Below are 20,293 nucleotides of genomic sequence, written 5' to 3' on the forward strand. Positions count from 1 at the left end.
GTACAATGCTCTTTTTAACGGCGTTGGAAAGCAGAGTGGCTATTGATTGTTTTAAACACAGCATTTATGACACCAATGCTATTCCTAGTGTTTTGGAGCACACCCACTCATATTTCTCCCATGATGCATAGCGAGACAAACCGCAATACATCCAAATAGATATAAAAAAAAAAGCCTTCGGGGTTATCAGCGGGCAACACAATCACCTTTAACTCAGGAGCCCTTTGGGGGAGAAAAAACAAAAACAAACATGACCTTTTTTTTTGTTGTTTTAACTATAACTGGTTGTGGAATGTCAGACTTTGTCTTGCAGGTTTCACACTGACGGAAAAAATGAAAAGTACTTCAATGGAAACAATGTTAAGTATTTCATTCCGAATCATGCGGCTCCTGTCTTCCTTCATAACACAACATTCTATGCCAGACATCGCCATTGTGAATTGTATCCTTCCTGCCCACCTCGCCATTTTGGTGCCTGCCGATCTGTCGTCTGCCACGTAGGCCCGATTGTTTCAAGGTCTGCCAGATTGTTGACCACCATTGCCTTTGTTTGTTCCTCCATCCTTGTATTTACTACCGCCGATGCCATTCAATGACTCAGGTGATCAACATTGAAAAAAGTATTCAATTAGAAATGACACTTAACATGAATGTTTTCAGAACGACACACCATTTGGAATAGCAGTCGTGGGAAATGATGTTCAGTCTGTGAATTTGTTAATCAATACAAATCGTCAAATCCAAACCATAGGATGTGATTAACATCCCCTCGACCTCGCAGCGACACAGGAAGTGTTATCTGAAAGGAAGGACATGGTGGTTTGATACATACCACAGTCAGCGGAGATGACTGGAATGTTGTTTGCAAATGATAGTGTAAAGATTCAATACAGCTTCCTCCCCGTTGCCAAGAACACGTGCTTGATGCTTTCAAAAGTGTCTTTTTAACGCTCCGCTCGCAAAGCAGCCGTATGAGAGCGCCGACCTATGTAAAAAGACTCGAGCGATGTAATTAGTTTTGATCTTACAGATGATTCGCCTCAGGATGTCTTGCTCCTCTGTAATTCCGTTTGATTGATACGCACATGTGGGCGCGTGGCTGAGGCTTTTTTTTTTTTTTTTTGCCTCTCTGGGAGAAAAGTGGGCAGATGTAAAAAAAAAAAAAAAAAAAAGTGGAGCAAAAAGGAGCAATTTACCACAAAGTGGGTAGAAGAGGCACCTGCTGGGTACACATGCTTGTTTAAGTGGCTGGAGTCACGCACGCATCTGTCTGAAACGCTGCCCATGCATATGGTGTCTCTGATCACAAGAAGTTGCTTTGTATTTATTAAGAGAGAGTTCTTCCACAGGTGCATGCTGTAAAAGATGGATGGCTTACATAACAACAAGAAGATAAAGAAAATTGTTCCCATACTGCATGGACTTAAATACTTACATACAAAGACGGTCAAAAAGGTCTGTGAACATTTGCTGGAGTGGCAAATCATTTTTCAAAAACTGTTTCAGTTCACTCATATTCTTGCAAGGTCTGGTGTGAATTACTAGCTTGGTCAAGATTCGAACTGAGCCTTTCCAGTTGTTGTATTTTGTTTCTGTTGAAGCCATTCCAGTTCAAGATTTGTATGGGACAAGGAGAAGGGAATTACAAAATGTTCAAAACAGGAAAACATCTGAACTCTTATCAGGGCTCAATAAGAAGTATTTTCAATGGGAGCGGGTATATGCACAATCATGTGATTGCATAAGTGTGCACACCCTCGTGTAACTGCAATGTGGCTGTGGTCAGAATTAACCAATTAAATGGTCACTCTCATTTCACATGAGTTTGAATGTGAGCGGTTAATTCTGAACATCACACACGAGGATGTGCACACTTATACGATCACGTGATTCCATTCATGTTTATTTCCACACTTGAATTTATTGTGTAACTATATTGAGTTGTACAGTCTATAGATTACATTAATGTGACATTTAAAAATCTATTTGATAACTTGGAATTTGAACATGGGTGTTTCTATTAACCTTATGTAACAAAGTCACAAAAACAAACCCTGTACAACCTGTACTACAGAAAAATGGCAGTTCTTATGTCTGGCATGTTTTACCTTGCTTGTGGATCATCTCAAATGTTCTTGCGCTAGTCTATGAGTGTGAGAAAGTATTGAAAATGTCCCCGAAGGTGCTTTTTAAGGTGTGGTTGGCTGAAAGAAACTGTTCATAATAAAGACGGGGGTGTGACCCCCATTACTGACATGTGTTAACTCTTCTCTATTGTGTTAGTAAGAAAAGAGCACGTGAGTGCATATTTGTTAAGATAGGTGGAGAAAAGAAGAAAACTTTACCGTGTTTGTTTTCACTCCGGTCAGCAGAAAGACACATCTGCTTGTGGCTCTGCAATCAACTTGACATTACTTTACTGTCAGTAAGCAAAACGACTACTTAGTCAAGTCCTCTCTCATAAACATCCAAATGACTTTTCAACCTGCAAACATGTGTTCATGTAATCATGATCATAAAAGTGATTCTGAGTCAGCTTTGGAGTACTCATGAGCTTGGCAGAGGTGACTTACAACATCAAAAGAGGCACACATTTAAGTGATGTGACAGTCCTCCAGTAAGTACGTGCAAACTGTCAGGTTCGGATGCTGATGAAGCAAACCGACTGCAAATAAGCTTCTTTTTTTTTTTTTCTTTTCAGACCGAAACACAGGCCCATATTTAATGCTGTGCCAAATGCCTGATGAATGGATAGTGGTCTTACTCAGTGTTGACTTTTGCAATTACTCACACTAGAAGTGAAAGTTGACAGACCCTAACTATCATATAAATATAAATAAATAGAATAAATACACATATATATCATGAAATAATAAAATATGATAAATCAATAAAAATAAATATATATATACAGTGTTTATGTCTACAGTGTGCTCCTACTTTGGATTTATGCTATTGTACCCCGAAAGGCATAAATATGTTTATTCATGAACGGTTTTAAGGTGTGCAGAAGAAAATGTCCAGTCCAATATTTGCAATAATGCATGTTTGCGTGGAGTGAGAATGCTGGCGGCAGACCACCTACACATCCACCTGCTCTGCTTTTTAGAGAGGCCTCTTCACTCACAAGGCCGCTGTCATTATCCATACCTGCCAGCCATTACTTTAGCTATTTCTGTCCTTGCACCTTACAGTAAAACATTCAACAAAATCCCCCAATTAACATGCACAAGAAAACATGCAAATATGTGAAGCCGTCGTGTGAGAATTTTTTTTTTTTTATGATGGCGGCATAAATGTTCAGAAATGAGGACGCCTTTGTATTTGACACAGTGATGAGGAATGACAAAGCGGTGAACTGTTTGACAGGCACTGTGAAGATGAGTAAGTCCAAACTTTCAGACTGACATCTGACACGGGAGAGAGATGTTGTTTGTTCTTGACTTGAACCATAGGAACACAACACTAATTTTGATACGCCTAAAAGTTCTAGTTGTAGTATTTTGTTTGATCGCTTATAGTAAGCCGTAGTGCTCGTTCAGGTAATAAATAAAATAAAATAAAATTGACTCTTAGTTGAATGTCAAGCTCCTACTGGTTCATCAAATAAAATGAGATCTTACTTGAACCGCTGCTTTTAATATACACCTTGCTAATCTAGTCTGGTAATTAGTGTACTTTGTGAGAAACCCAAACTGCTAATAGTGTTGCCGCCTGTGGCTTGCCAGCATCCCACAAAACATGCTTGCCAGAGAGCACAAACAATAACTGATGTAAAAAGAAAAGAAACAAAACAACAATCTGTAAGCAGGGAAAGGCATTTACATATACGCAAGCAAGGGAGCAAGAATGTTTGTGCATGTAAGCAAGGGGTGAGTGGATTAAGTGTGTGTGTGATTTACAGGCAATGATTTGCTCCAGGGCGTTCGTGTCTAGGCTTGTTTAAGATTCACAAGGTTCTGGGCATTGGGCATGGCACTTGGCTCGGGATCACGCCGAGACTCCCCCGAGGCTCGACTAGAATTGCAGACACCGACAAAAATATGAGTACTTGTCTTTTTTTTTTTTTTTTTTAATGACAGAAACTGCTGAAGCTGCACTTTTTTTTTTATGATTATTAAAAACAGCAGAAAATCTGATTCAAGACAGTCAATGGTGAATTTACGGTATATTTGTTTTTCAGACTCACTGTCTAGTCATCATCTCAGACCCTCTACTTTTTATGCAAATGATTAATGACGTCACACTTTTCAAGGTCTTGCCCCATCATTAATATCTGTCATGGGAAGGGTTGCTTGACTTGCTACATTTATGCTGCCCCACCCTCGTGTCTAGCAGATGTTATTTTGGACAACAACCAGCATAGAAACAAGGAAGTACAGCAAACAATGAGATGAAACACATCACAGACAATAAGGACAAGAAAATAATTTGTGCCAATGTTAGAAGTGTTTTTCGTATGACGTTTTAGCTGTTAGGACGTGCGCTACATGAAAATGACTCATCCAAAATAATAATCAAAAAATATGTTTTGTTCTCCGGTACGTCATTATTACTAAACCACCACATCCGAATTGAAGAGTTGCGCAATCAATGCTCAGGTTGGGTCGACACAAACAAATCCAAAAACTGGAACTTCTTTTAAGTTCTCAAATCACTTTTTGGAGCATATGGCACACAATGAAACCACAGCAGCTTTGCTTATGTAACTGAGCCAAACTACAACTGAGAAGAGCAACATCCCAGAGTTCCTTGGCACATGGGCTGGAATCAAACGTGTGTAGATTTTACAAGACTGCAGGAATCCAAGCGCAATTTTTATTTGCCAGTAAAATCTTCAGAGGAGAATTTTATGTCATCTAATTTGAAACTTAGTAAAGATCATTCAACTGTTGTCTCATGCCAACCATCCAAATGTCAATTCATCACTTTAGACTCGTCCTCGGGTTTCTAATCAGCCAAGAATGGAGGAAGAAGTAACTGAAATGGTTTGAAAAAGAGAATTTCTCTATTTCTCAATGCCTTTGTCACACCTTATTGTAAGGTCACTTGTCTGACCAATTCCATAGGCTCCTCCGGGCTCACTAGTTTGCAAAAACCGAGCGCAATGGGTAGCACAGTGGGTGAAAATTAAAAAAAAGTGCTACTCAGCAGGCTACTTTACCACTATATGTACCTTTGGCAGAAATGAGAAAGTGGCTCACGGAACCACAGTGTGTTTCAAGCCTTGATCTTTTTTCTGGGAAGATCCCTGCAATAAAAAAAATAGAAAAATATGTCCACTTGAACCAAAATGTGACTGCAAATGATTTGATTAGTCACAGATGCAAATTTTAACAGCTCATTTGGACACAGTTGAAGCTGCTCTCTCTCTCTCTCTCTCTCTCTCTCTCTCTCTCTCTCTCTCTCTCTCTCTCTCTCTCTCTCTCTCTCTCTCTCTCTCTCTCTCTCTCTCTCTCTCTCTCTCTCTCTCTCTCTCTCTCTCTCTCTCTCTCTCTCTCTCTCTCTCTCTCTCTCTCTCTCTCTCTCTCTCTCTCTCTCTCTTTCGATATAATTGAATTTCAGCGTCTCTATATCACTGCTGCTACGACCATATGATAATTCAGTTCAGTTAACTAAATAAAACCTTGCGTTGATGCTAATATGATGAGAAATATCAAGGGATAACTAGGTCGCCCTTAATTTCCATTCCTTAAAATACCGAGGCAGATTGCAAAACCCAAAAATAATCCTATCGTGGCTATCACGTGGTATTTGATGTACCGCTAACGCATGCCAGACTTGAAGTCGGCGAAGCGTCTCAAATTGTAGACCTTGGCGAACTTTAGCCTTCAAATGAATGCCACATGAAGAGCGAATGAGGTTTTTTCGCTAGTTGACCTTTGGTAGATTCGATAAGTCAGTGGTCGCGGGTTAATACGGTATAAACCGCAACATCATGTGGTGTTGGTGATGTCAATGATGATGGATGGCTCTATTAATAGGCCTGGCACTAAAGTGACCATATTCACAAAGGAGACTAGCCAAGACAGTGCATGCTTGAGAGGCCCCATTATGTCTAAATGAAGGAGTCAGGCTTTCCGTCAAGAGGGCTCTTCGCAAACAAACCTCATCAAGACTGAGCACGTCTTTCTCTTTCTCCTTGCCCGCCCGCTCGGCCCTCTATTTCTGCTGAGTGGGTGTTTGCTGGAGTTGGGAAGGTCAGGGGGGGAGACTATGAAGCGAAGCGTGAGCTTTGACCTCTGGCTGGCCTCGGTTGTGCCTGCGCAGCTCTGAGTCACATGGACGGAGTCTTCTTGATGAAGGGAAAGGGCTCAGCGTTGCGAAGAAGCAGACGACAGGCGCGCTGCTGCCTGACAAAAGGACAGTTGTGCAGAGGTGGCGAGGCGCACAATGGGACGCTTTGAGTGGAGGAGGTGAGGAAAGCTCAATCTCCAGCATAAGCACCTCATTGTGAAGTTCTGCTATGTTAAGGGCAGAAAAAAAAAAGAAAGTGTGATTTTGCAAGTATTGGTGAGATTGGTAATGAAAAATGTGCATTGTCAGATCGACTGAGTGGTTTTGACCTCAGGTCTGCAAATAGTCAGAATCCCATTTGTAAAAAACAGACAAGTGAGATTAGTTGCCCTTGAGCAAGGCACTCAATTGCTCAACGTCAACTATGTTGATATTATTCCGTTGACTGTGTGTGTGAATCACTTCTTTGTGTGGTATAATAAATGCAAATATAGTTGATTCAAAATAAATGTAGGGGTACTATCATTTTGACAAATATACTTTCAAATCTAAATTTTTAGTGATAAAAGAGTCAAACGTTTTTATTAAGACAAGCCAAGGTTGAATTAAATCAATAATAATTAAAAAAATAATCCTTTTTTTTTCGCAAATGTATATTTGCAGCACATCTCTATCTCATTATCCTCATTCCTTCATTTTTGGGAGTCACACACAAATGGACAGCCCACATTTTTATCAGATGAGAAATGAAATCATGGAAACAAAAGGATACTCTTGCAGTTCATCATTTTAATAAATCAATGTTTTCTCCTCCCTCTGTGAACATTTGAACATGTGGTAAAGATAACGGTGAAGAATACTCCGCCCAAAGTCATACGCTTTTCGAGGTTACATACAGTACAAGCGCGCTTTGATTCATCGTACTTCCAGCTTCGAGGCTTGTCGTTCCCATGCTAACATAAGAAAAGGCCCAGGTAAAGTAAATCTCCCTTGAATCTTTATGAATCTCACCCCCAACCAAAAAGAGGTCAACACAAAATCCTGGAGGAACAACCCACAATGTCTGCAGACAAAAAAAAAGCAGAACTCGGAGCAAATTCTATACTGGTCCATACGGAGCATCTCTAAATCTAAACAGTCTAAAGAGAGATATGACTAATCATGATGTGACTAAGATGTCAGGCCCATTTTTTTTGTGTTTGTTTTCACAAAAGCTGATAAGCGTTTCAATGATACGCCACAACGTTTGGACTTGAATTTGAAGCGCTACTATGATGTTTCTGAGCTCTACTCATGAATCCATAACACAGTGTATACATCTGCCACTGTTTCTCACACAGCTTAGCTAATAGGAGTGTTTTTGACTTCACATTTGGCATGATGGCAAGATGCCACTGCATGAGTTGTTCCCGTAAACACTCACCGCTTCGGACTATATAATGTGCTTTGCCAAAATGTCACTGGGACTGTGGTCAACCTCTACCGCAATGCTGAATAAAAGCTCAACCCCAGCAGAGTGGAGCAGTGGCTGAAATGAACAGCTGCACAGAGAATAGCGTTTATGAGGGAGGTGCAAAGTGGATGCACAACACTGCCAGGAAATGTCTTGTTTTTTTTTCTGTTTATCCATATTCCCATGGATACTGGCAAGAAGGAATAGCATTAAAATAGTCTTAGTGAAGAAAATAGACAATTTCTTCACACCGTTATTATCAATCATTTTTTTGCTAACCTCTGTTTTATTGGGAGGACTAAGCGTGATAACAGAATCTGTCCGACTGCCAAACGTAGAACAGGGAAGATTAAGCAAACAAGGAGATCGATGGGCTGCTTTTATTTGGGAGTTGAAGTCTGACAGTTGTTGCTGCTGCTTAGTGACCCTGAACTTTGTATCACACTATGCTAAATAAAAAAAATAAAAAGCACATAAATAAATAGACAAATACATAAATAAATAGACAAATAAAGAAATAAATAGACAAATAAAGAAATAAACTAACTGCACATCTACCTTTACAACCAACTGTCAAGTCATGTCTCAAGTCAAGTAAAAAAAAACAAGAACTCCTAAGCCAAACTTGAGTCTGAGCTCTTTTATTTTTTTGTCAAGTCACAAGTCATCAAAACAGTCATTGGAGTCGACAGAAGTCAAAGTTGCAATGACTCAAGTCTCTGGCCAGCACAATGGTGACACTTGATCATCCAGTTAGTGTTTTTGCAATATTGATGGCGAGGCCTGAAGTCCTCTTCTGCGTGTTGCGGGCTATCGTACATCAGAGCTCAAATTACTCATTAGAGGGTGCCGTGCTCACACGAGTTTTGCATGATAATGCCGAGATTACGCTGGCTTTTATTTATTGGCAGAGGCTTAGTGTGAGTTGTCAACACCTATGATGAGACAAGTATGCGCTCTCTCTCACGTGCGGATATGTATATGTATATTAAAATGATATGCAATAGTGCTTTGTTACAGCTGCTGTAAAATGCGTTCTAAAACTATACAGTTGTATTATAATGCTGCTATCATACGCCATTACAATTTTTGGTGACGTAAAACTCACTACATTGAGTCATCTGTGGCTAACAATTAGGTAATAGAACCACAGTGAAGACAGAGAATTACAATAATTAAAAAAAGGTATAATTACATCTAATGAAAGAAACGTACATTACTGGTGTATCATAATTATAAAGTGACTGGAAAAAAAAATAGTCTTATAATTATACTACCACCCTTTTTTACAGATGATACATTTGAGCTTCTCGAGAAAATCAAGGCCAAAATGTTTTTTGATATAAACATACATAAATAAATTGATCAATAAATCAAGTTGTAATCACTCCTATATAAGCCATTAAAAAAACTCAAACTTCAGAGCTAGACTTTTCCTGAGCCCACTTTTCAGAAATGTGTAAACATGCCGGTATGCTGTTTTATTCTAAAATTCCAATACAAAAAGTGCCTTGACAATGTGTAAACAAGTGATTTGCTAGTGATATGTTGCTGACATCAGTACAAAAACTGAGATGAATTCCTCAAGCAGAAGATTTAGATGCAGCCAGAGCAAAGCATACCCACCTGACATGTTTTTTTTTTTTTCTGAACACAGATACAATCTACATCGATGGGGGCATTTGTCTGTGTTTGTGCGGGACTTTGACAAACTACATAGACCAGACAAAGATTCCCTTCACAACAGCAAAGACAGGTGCACTATACTTTCACTGTGCATTGTGTGCAAAAAAGAAACAACCACAACCATTCTGCCAGTGAAGCAGAACCACATTTAATCTTAGTGAAATGGGCCAATCAGATAAAAAGGACCTTACAAACCATATTGCTGGGAGGAAGTGTTGTTTTTGCTGCTATACAGATTTTATTATACGTATTTTATGGGTTGCTATACATATTTTATTTATTATATGGGCTACCAAGTAATAAAATAATTTACTGATCCACTTTCTCCAAACTACATTGATTACAAGACGTTTGGGGTTGGCTTTTAATCCACGGCAACTTCATTACAGAGTAAATTTTCATTCCTCTTGCTCAGTAAACAAAATTGAGATCCGAATCGTTTTTTTTTTTTCCCCTCCCTGCTTATCCAAAAAGTCCCTTCCCGAGTTGCACATGGATGGCACAAAAGCAGGAATGCAGTCCTAGTGGGAGTGGGTTCCCGGTTCTCCCGGAGGGGAACTACTACGTCACTCATGCCCATATTAGGTATGAGGACTTCCTCCACAGAAGGCAACGTGAAATTTCAACGCATCGCTCGGGTTTTTAATCAACGTTCATATAATTAGTGTCAAACAAGAAAACCGCTATAAAAGCTTAAGCTATAAAACATTTTTTTATGGGATTGCTCTTTAACAGCGATGTGCTGAAATTAAGAGCCAAAATTGAATTATGTATGATTCGACCACCAGTTCGTTGGTCAAAAGACCTACATGAAATATCCAAATTGTTAAATGAAAGTTATAAATGATGTAAAAGGTTTGTATTGATGACAGCGTCCGCAGACATGCCTCCGCCGAGTGCTGTCTTGCCTACAGGCTTATTTACAGTCACTCTTTCCTGGCATCTGCGTCACTGGCGGGGGCGCGGTCTCCGGGCAAACCGACCAATCAGAAAGCTGCAGCTCCCTGGCAGCAAGCGTGCGTCCATGGCTATATAAAATGCGCGCTAGGAAGCCGACTGCACACACCTTCACACGCAGCAACGCGTACGCGTCGTCAAAGGAGTTTGCAAGTTTTTTTTTGTGTGTGTTGGACTTATCAGGCGCGAGGAGAAAATCAGCAAGCAGACTCCAAAGAAAGGCGTTTGTCTTGATTTGTTGGACTTTCACTCTTTTTTTTTCTTCTGTTGGGAGTGATAGTTTCTGATCTTGGGACACTGTTGACAAGACGAATTGATGCTCTGCTGACTCTTGACATTTGTTGAGACTGTTTCAATAAGCAAGCCGGTAAGCTTACTTTCCCGACTTTATGTCCACAAAGATGGAACAACCTTTTTATCATGATGACTCTTTTCTGTCGGCATATGGCCACTCCGACGCCGCAATGCACGACTACAAGCTGCTAAAGCAGAATATGAATTTGAACTTGACAGAGCCCTATCGCAACCTGAAATCGCACCTGAGGGTCGACACGGACCCGTACCAGGGGGGGCAGCAGGACGTTGGGACCCTGAAGCTCGCGTCCCCAGAGCTCGAGAGGCTTATCATCCAAAACAGTAACGGTGTCATCACCACCCCGACCCCGGGGCAGTACTTCTACAATCGGGGCATCACCGATGAGCAGGAGGGCTTCGCGGAGGGGTTCGTCAAAGCTTTGGATGAGCTGCACAAGATGAACCAAATGCCTCATTCGGTATCCTCCATCGGCGGCAGCGGAGTTAACACCTGCTCGCAAGCGGCCCCTAGTGTGTTCGGCTCGGGACTGCAACCCGAACCGCCCATTTACACAACGCTGAACGCCTACTGCCCGAACACCGGACTCTCTTCAGCCTCCAGCTACCCCACAGCCACCATCAGCTACCTGCCGCCCCACCAGCAGAACCACCCGCAGACCTCCGTGCACGGCCCCTTCCAGAACCACCACCCGGGTTCTGGGCTTCATCCGCAGCGCCTCGTTGCTCTCAAAGAGGAACCGCAAACGGTGCCGGACCTCCTGAGCAGCGACGGCTCGCCTCCCATGTCTCCCATCAACCTGGAGACCCAGGAGAGGATCAAGGCGGAGCGCAAGAGGCTGAGGAACCGACTGGCGGCGACCAAGTGCCGGCGGCGCAAACTGGAGCGCATCGCTCGCCTGGAGGAGAAGGTGAAAGGTCTAAAGAGCGACAACGCCGGCCTGTCCAACACGGCCTCGGTACTCCGGGACCAGGTGGCCCAGCTCAAACGGAAAGTCTTCACCCATGTGAACAGCGGGTGCCAGCTGATGCTCACGAGCAAGATGGAGGCATTTTAAACAAAGACTACAAAAGTGACTTTAAGGTGATAACACTGGAGTCGTATTGTGCATATAGCACCACAACAACACGAGGGAGCAGCGGGCCTTCGTAGACAACGATGTTGTGTCGGTATTGTGCAAAAAAAAAAAGACTGATTGAAATGGTACTTCCGGATGCTGGACACCCCACAAAGAACCATTCAACACTTCATCAGCGCAGCACTGAGAGAAGATGCCCTTATTCGGGTTTACTAAATGGCAGAAATGAGTGATCAATATGTCTTTGTATATTTGCCATTGATGATATTGTCATCCAATGCTGCATAATATTCTTTGTGTAAATTATTGTTGTTTGTCCTGGTTGATCCAGGCGAACTAACCATGTCCAATGTTTACAATGTCTTTTTTTATGTGTGATGTGTATTTAAGTAAAAGCGTCTCAAAAACATAAAAGCAATGTGTTGGTGTTGTTTTAAGGGAAACGTACTAGCAACTTTGGGGCCACAAAAAACAAACAAAAAAAAAAACACGATAATTGGAGTCCACTAAAAGGCTGATTTTGGTTTATGATGTAGGCATCACGGTGGTTGGCAAAGTTCTGAGTTCGACTCAATTGTGCATGGGTGTAAATGTGACGATCAAATGTCTGCCGATTTTAATTAAAAATGGAGAGACAGATGTAATCATAAAAAAAAAAACATTAACAACCATGATGGCACAACACAAGCAAAAACTATAAAGCTAATCATTCAATATTTAATAGTAGCTTTTAGTTTGATGGCTGACACTTCTGTTAACCTTACTTAGGGTCAGAGGTAATTTACTGCAGATGGGTGGGTGACTAGGACTTTTAGGAATGCCTGGGCTCTTGAAGGCGCCTCACCACTTGGCATGGCATCAGGCATGAGTGGGCGTCCGGATCCTACATGAGCATCTGCGTGGATGCTTGGAGAAGCGCACGCAGCCAAGAACGACAATGATGGCGTACGCGTCAGTGCACAAATATGCGCGGCAAGACAAAAATGGGGCTCAAAGCAAGATTATTTTGCAGGGTGGGGTGGGGGGGGAGTCCCGTGGATGAGTAATACTCAAAGACAAGCATCTTGGAATCAATTAGGATGAGACCCTCAATGAATCTCCTGCATGTAGTGATGCTAATATAGCTTGCAATACAACTGAAGCTAAAAAAAGATATCAAAACAGCTTCAGGGACAGTTGGCCAGGAGAAGCTTAGCATATAAACTGACCCCGGGAAAACCGGAGGAGTATTTCTGTCGTACTAAACAGTGTATGGAAGAAAAGCAAAACACGGATGGAGTAGTCTCTAATAGTTTCGTAAAAAAACACAACACAAAAAGTTCACCTTCAAATTATTTTAAAGCGGAAGCTTTGAGAACATATTTGAATATTCCCTTAATAGCAAGTCTGTTATTTTTGTCACGCATGTGGAAACAGGCTGCCCACGCAACTTCTCTTTTTTGAGATTATTTTCCCATTTTTGTCAAAAACATGAAAAGGAAGTGGGTTTACGCACTCTGACCAAATTTGGCACAAAATTAACCGTAAATAGGTCGCCTCCAGTAAGTCGATTGCGATCAGAAAATGCCACTATCATCTCCCACTCGAAATAAAAGATAAAGTGTCACTGTCTTGGTGGCGGGGGCTCAATTTACGCACAAGATGGGCTGACGTGATCATAATGCGCACTAAAAAGGAAAAAAAAAAGCCAATTAAAGCCTCACTGGCGTTCCGCACGCCTCGGCCCACAACCCACACTGAGTGTGTGGGAACATCTGTGATGTGAACAGTGACGTCTGAAAAGCTCTGGGTGGGTTTAGTTTCCTCTCCGCGAGTCTCGTTTTTTTTTCTCACCCAGACACGCAGCCCCGGCCGGCTGTTGCTATCTGCATAACCAAACACAACACTGTATTACATATACCCGCATATTGTCATCATATAACTGATATTGAGTTTGGTCTTGGTCTATTGTTAAAGTTATATAATCTGTACAGTATGTAGGTAAATAGCTCATTCTCATTTGAGCTTCTGCAGGATGATAGTAAAATGAGGCTGTAGGGATGACGAGAATGATTAAATACACTCACACCACATAGTACTGGCTTTGATCCAGCATATATCTGAAACGTGCCCACGTCTGAATATTTAATGTCTTATTTGTACTGTATTGTGGCCTAGAACATAAACAGCTGATACACTGAGAAAGCCATAACTCAAAAAAAGCATTTTGAAGGGATCTACTGCCATCTAGTGGATAAATAGTAAAACAGCATACACCATATAAAGGCATTGGATCCACATTGTACATTATTTAGAAAAGGTTGAAATAAACTTTTGGTGATAGGTTTGATGACCTCTGGGTGAACGGATGGAGGGAATACTCCTACCCTTCGGCTCTTTGTTCACCACATCTTGTTTTATTGGGATTGCCAGGAGCAGGATTTCCTCTTCTCTTTAACATGCTAACGTAACACAAAATGCTATGGTATGGTCAACTAACACACCGAGATAACCGTTTCATTATTTAAATCTAAATTCGGCGTAGATTAACGAACAGTGGCTCTGAAAGTTGCTTATAAGTGTGTCTAAAGTTTAACTGAGTAACAATTATGTTCCTATGCTTAACTTTAATTTCGAGTTTTACTTGCGTTCGGTCTTCTTCTGGACTTTAATCGGTAAGACGTTTCGCTAGTGCATGTCTATACCGCTGTCAAGTGGCAAAAGTGTGAGCTACACCTCAATCAAGTACTACGTATATTTAAAAAAAACAATTGGGCTAAATTAATAGTGTTACAAGTCCTATATATCAGTATATTTGATATTCTGTTAGCCTTGAACGAGCATTCAGAATTGACTGGCACTCAATGTTGGTTTTTTTTTTTTTTCACTTCTGTGTTCAGATTTTTTTAGTTGCTTATAACTAAACTTTCTCCAAACAATTGATGTGGTCCACATTTCCTTGCAAAAGCATTCCAATCCTATTAGATTGTGAATAATTGCTGTTTCCCATCTCTCTTTAGGTCACTCCACATTTGTGCCATTTGAATTCAGGTCAGGCTGCTCAGGCTCCCAAATCCTCTACTTGAAAAAAACAAAAAACAAACTTATTTTCATGTCTGCTCTAGGTCAGTCTGTTCCTGAAAAACGACATTGCTCTTCATGCTTTGAAAGATGAAGCCCATTCCAAATATGTACTATAGGTTGCCGTTTAGAAAGGTGTCTTTATTGAGAACAAAATGAAAATCACACAACACCAATTTAGGGAATTTTTACTTTTAAAAAAACCTCTACATCTAATGAAGTTACATACTGTAATCAGAATAGAAACATTTACAGGACATTGAGGACCAAGCTACCAGAATACTAATATCTCAACCTCTCTGTGGATTTAGTCTATAATTGCTCAGCAGATTTGAAATGTGATTATTAAACCGTCCTCTTTCCACTATCATTCTCATATCACACCCGTTGTATCCCAGTCACTTGGATTCATGAAACCCTTACATAATATGGCCTCCCAACAAGTTTGGTTTAGAACATCTGACTACAGCACATAATAGTGTGAGAGGAGTGTGGTCCAAACTCCACTTTAATACAAGTTGTATAGTCACAGCTAGACAATTATTTCTAATACTTTGACTCAATTCGATTTTCTACAGGCCACTTCCGCTTCCCTCTCCGTCATCCACTATGACGGAACGTTTGCGCAGGACAGAATTCCCCTTTCTGCCGCTCCTCGTCTGCGGGGGCAGCTTGGTCTGGCAGGGAGACATATACGGAGGCAGCCCGGTTTTGGTGGTATCAAGCTCTTCCGGGTCATCCTGGTGGGCCCGGAGGGCTGAGATCACATCCTTGTCAGAAGGACTGAGGGTCAGGCAGCCACACGGGCGACCGCTGCCGGGGTTGCCATTCAGGCCGGCATCTGCGACCCCTTCAGATGAATCTTCAACCGTCATGAAGGCGTCACCCCACAGGCTCTCGCACAGATCTCGGCCATGTTGATACATCTGAGAAGGAAAAATGGGGACATTGACAAGAAGATCAAATGAATATTATTTGAATGATAAAAATAAAAACTTCCCCTTTATGTCTCCAGTGTTTTATTTTCCATCTCTTGCCAAATTCCTAATCTGTGTTTCCCCTACAGCACAATTGCACCTTGATGTCTGCTTCCCCTCGTCTGTTTGGGGATTAAGACTGAGGCGCACGAGGTGTTCAGAAGGTGAAAAGCTATAATATATTCATCGTTTGAAGGACAAAGAAGATGTCAACTCGTTGACTGTCTAACATGGCTGACACACATGCGCACAAACAGTGAGTCCTTCCCCAGGCTCACATCTTTTGCTGCCAAAGCTTATTCAGTGCAAGCAGATATTTCCCGAGGCTTTACCCTGTCCTTGACATCTTCTGCTTGGGCAGCAATTGTTTGTTTATTTATTTGTTTATTTATTTATTTAGTTGAGGCTTACACAGAGAGCAAAGCCATTGTTGCATTACCTGGTACAGTATTTTGAACTTTCTATTAGAGTCCCACTTACATTTTGGAGTGTGTTTTACATTATTAGCGCTATTGGGTTTTATTCTGACCAACACCCATGAAAATCTTTTTGCCATTTGTCATTTCTACAACATATACACCAAGTTTTTAACACTGCCATTCCTGCCATATATAGAAACACACGCTTGATTACCTGCTGATACTGAACACAGGTTCCAGTGCAGTTGTGTCCTCTGGGGTCTGTGGCCCAATTACGAGCACATGTCAAGTCTGTTTTGCACGCATCAAACCTGCAGGAAAAAAAAGCCCATGCAATCATTCTCACACCAGCACTATGACATCATCAATATATATGTGGCTGCCTCACCAATCCCGGCAGAAGCTGTGGCAGAGAGGCACGGCCTGGATGTAGGTGCGGCGATGGGGATGTGGCCAGCGAGCAGCATCCGGCGAGCAACGGTAGAAACATGACACACGCTTCAGGAAGCCTTCGCACCTAAACCCAACGATGGAAACAGTCATTACACAAGTCATGTAGTTTGCTTGTATTTTTGGAGACTTACACAGGACTCAGCAGCCCACACTTGTCCCAGGGTTCATTCTGATTGCTGGCAGAGGGAGAATGGGAGAAATCTTGAATGTCTTCCTGTGTGCAGCAACTATCTGTCAGAGGAAAAACAGCCATCTGTCAGTCAAGGTGCCTGTGGAGTCTCACTTGCAGGTTTCTAATGAGGCAACTCACTGTCTGCATAGAGCGTGCAGTCCCTCAGGTGAGGTTCTGGGCTGGGTGTGGCCTTGTGCTTGCCATCTTGAAGACACGTCCCCTCTGAGCTGATTCCCACAATCAGCACAGTTGTCCAATATGCGCATATCAACAGAAGAGCGCGCATGAGGATGATCATGTCTATGATCAGAAAGAATTCAATAAATTGGAGGTTTTTTTTTAGCTCCTCTAGCTTTTAAAAAAAAAAAAAAAAATTATGTTCACTGCAATTCACATTTGATCAAATTTTGAATTTGTCCCTGTTGTCCTTCTATAAAGAGTGGCTGAGACGTCCAGCCGGCTGTGTGCTCTGCGTGTGGTGACCTAGTAGCAGGGTGAGCCTAATTAGGTGGGACTGAGACACCGCGATCAGATGGATGACATGCGTAGTTGTGTAATCTGACAAGCTGCTGCTCCTGTGTGTAGGCTACCGAACACGAATAAAAAAAAAAAAAAAAATCAACGGGCAGCATGGCCTCGGGACAGGTCAGAGATAGAGACGTAAAAAGATGGAAATACGTGTGCTCATTTTGTGTGTTCCAGGCTGGAAGAATTTAAAATGACATCATAGTTGGATACATTCGAAATGATTTGAGAAAGTTCTTTTTTTTTTGCCTCTAGTGACGTTGTATTGGTTGACAACAACAACATCTATAATAATCATAATAATGGTGATAATTAATGCCACGTTGGCATTAATTGAAGAAATATCACACATTTTTTAACACAAAAATAGAGATAAACTTTGTTAGTTATTTACTAAAAATTTAAAATCATTTTACCCATAATATACTATATGCATATTCCCATATCAACAGAACAACACTTTTTCATCAACTTTTTACCTCTTTCAAAATATCAACGGATGCACATTATTGCTGTGAGAGCAACAAGTATTTTCTTCACATTCATTATTATTCATAAAAAAGACTTAGATGAATTTACCTGCTTTTTTTTTCTGAATATATGCTCCACTGGATTAGATCCCAAGTTTATCCTCTCGACCAAAGGTTTTTCTTTGTTTTTTTTTTTTTTGAAGATGCTTCTGCTTCTTGCCCTTGTGGTGGCTGCGTACTGCTCATTAATGGCTTATATGAAGAACATTTCACATCCATTCGGCAACCTACTCGCCCCCACCATCCTGTTCTGCTCTCTCTCTCTCTCTCTCTCTCTCTCTCTCTCTCTCTCTCTCTCTCTCTCTCTCTCTCTCTCTCTCCCCCTCCCACCCCAAGTAGCTCCCTGTTAATCTCCCAATGAAGACGTTTAACGAAATCCCCCCCTGTTGACATTCTTATTTCAGCAGCACTCCGTCCAAGCTCCAAACCAAATCCCATCAGGATGATTCGCAAGTGGTGCTGAGTCACACTGGTCTTCCAATCTTTTCTATCCACATGCACATACATAAACACCGAGGTCATGGCTTTTCCCATAGGACAAGGTTAGAGCAGGTGAGATTTAATGTACTGTTAAGCTGAGGGCACAAAGTGACCTCGCCGCCAGGATGCGACGTGTTGCAAAAGCCTTCCGGTTAGCATCAGAGTTCACTTAAACCTATTGCACAGGATGGATTTATTTTGACCACGTGAGCCCCAATACAGAGCTACGTGATGCACATAGGTGAGCAACAAATCTTGCCGACCATGGTCTAAAGGTCCCACTTATGCTTTCCATTTTGTGAGACTGCAAATGTGCAATTTTTTTGTGTGTGTTATCCTCTACTTGTTTGTATTCATGCTTGTGGGTTTTAATCTCACCTCCACTTGGCCCCGGTGTGCCATGATAATCCCTGTCCTGTCCCTGGTGCAGTTCTCTCTTTCCAGCAGTGCCCTTCCTAAAGCTTTTGGCCACAGAAGAGCAGATGGAAAGAGTCTTGTGGCCTACATACGCATCCTAAAACTAGAGATTGGGAAATGGGAGACGTGATTTGGACCTGATTGATGAAAGAAAGAAAACAGCAGCGATGAAAGAGAAGCCATGAAATGAGCACAGTTCCAGAATTAATTTTTCTTAGAAATTAAAATAAGATTGGAAACAGTTTAGTTTCAAATAATTAAAATGTATAATTTCAAATGAAAATCTGTGCATTAATTTTTTTTTAATTGTATTTTTTAATTTTAATGTTTTTTTTTTTAAATAATGGTGCTATTACCCAAAAGTTACTTGACTGGAAAGAATTTTCCATAGGTTCAAATGCAGTGAAAATACCTTTGTATGCCAAGAATTTTAAAAAATACACAAAAATTATTTGAACAGATTTTTTTTTCGCATTTCCCACTATTTTGATCAAAGTCACCAAAAATCTAAATTAAAACGCAGCTGGTGACACAAAGGAGTATTAAATGTTTGTCAAACATAGTCTGAAAATGATCAACACTATCCCATTATATCCTAATGGGATTAGACAACATAATGGTCTCAGGGGAGAAGTGCTTTAACACTTCATCTCATAGATTTCAGAGGAAGAACAGAATCACAAAGACGGGATCACTTTGGCCCCGCAGACTGTTTTATAACTACACAGGGTCAGCATTATTTCTGCGGGTGAGAGCAGAGGAGTGCGGGTGGGAGGGGGGGGGGGCAGACAAACAGTTCACCATCTGGTAATTAGAGGAGAAATAACGATATCCTTTGTGCAAGAGCTATTCAGGGAACCGAGAGAGGGAGGACAAAACGGGTCGTCATTGCTCAATATGTGCCCTCGCTGTCGTTCTCATTTAACAGAGTCGGATCACGGCCTGTCTCGGAGCCTCCGGCTGGCCCTCAGCTGGCAAACACTGCCAGCCATCTTTGTTGACTCACTAAATAACACACATTCATATCCACCATTTGGAATGTCTCTGATGTGCTCCACTGACCTATTCTCCACAATGGCATTTATCTGGAATTTAAAAAAAAAGGTGGAAATGTAGAACACATCTGGCAGTCGATGACATTTATGGAGTCGACTGAGAAACACAGCATACCTGAATGAACTTTGGAAAAATAAAATGACGTCTACTGAGAGGTACATTTATCCTTAGGGTAAGATTTAACATGCATTCAAAATATTAAAAATATCACTGAATAGCATTAAAAGATAAAGACATTACCTGGTTGAAAACAAAGTTGTTCAAGTTCTCCCCCGAGTGGTTAATCTGCGCCATTACATAATAATAATAATAATAATAATAATAATAATAATAATAATAATAATAATAATAATAATAATAATAATAATAATAGCATATTTAAAAAAACTCATGCAGCACCTCCTCAGTGTTTTATAACCCAAAATATCATTGTCCTAACGTTGGCTAACTGCTGTTCCACCATTGGCCTGTTGGTGGTGT

The 20,293-nt window shown here is 41.2% G+C and overlaps 2 protein-coding genes across 2 annotated transcripts; one reads left to right on the forward strand and one right to left on the reverse strand.

The window, feature by feature from the left end:
* The first annotated feature begins 10,430 nt into the window (after positions 1-10,430).
* Positions 10,431-12,275, forward strand: junbb (JunB proto-oncogene, AP-1 transcription factor subunit b). Its single transcript, XM_085934589.1, has one exon. It carries the CDS (start codon positions 10,723-10,725, stop codon positions 11,701-11,703), a length of 981 nt encoding a protein of 326 aa, XP_085790715.1. The 5' UTR covers positions 10,431-10,722; the 3' UTR covers positions 11,704-12,275.
* A 2,750-nt stretch (positions 12,276-15,025) lies between these two features.
* rtbdn (retbindin) lies at positions 15,026-17,103 on the reverse strand. Its single transcript, XM_085934243.1, has 5 exons — positions 16,944-17,103; positions 16,765-16,864; positions 16,569-16,697; positions 16,395-16,491; positions 15,026-15,710 (listed from the first exon to the last, which is right to left on the reverse strand). The coding sequence occupies exons 1-5, from the start codon at positions 17,101-17,103 to the stop codon at positions 15,357-15,359; spliced, it is 840 nt and encodes a 279-aa protein (XP_085790369.1). The 3' UTR covers positions 15,026-15,356.
* Between the last annotated feature and the right edge of the window lie 3,190 nt (positions 17,104-20,293).

Source organism: Syngnathus leptorhynchus, chromosome 16, assembly GCF_054491065.1.
Source record: "Syngnathus leptorhynchus isolate UIUO chromosome 16, UIUO_Slep, whole genome shotgun sequence".
NCBI classification, from domain to species: domain Eukaryota; kingdom Metazoa; phylum Chordata; class Actinopteri; order Syngnathiformes; family Syngnathidae; genus Syngnathus; species Syngnathus leptorhynchus.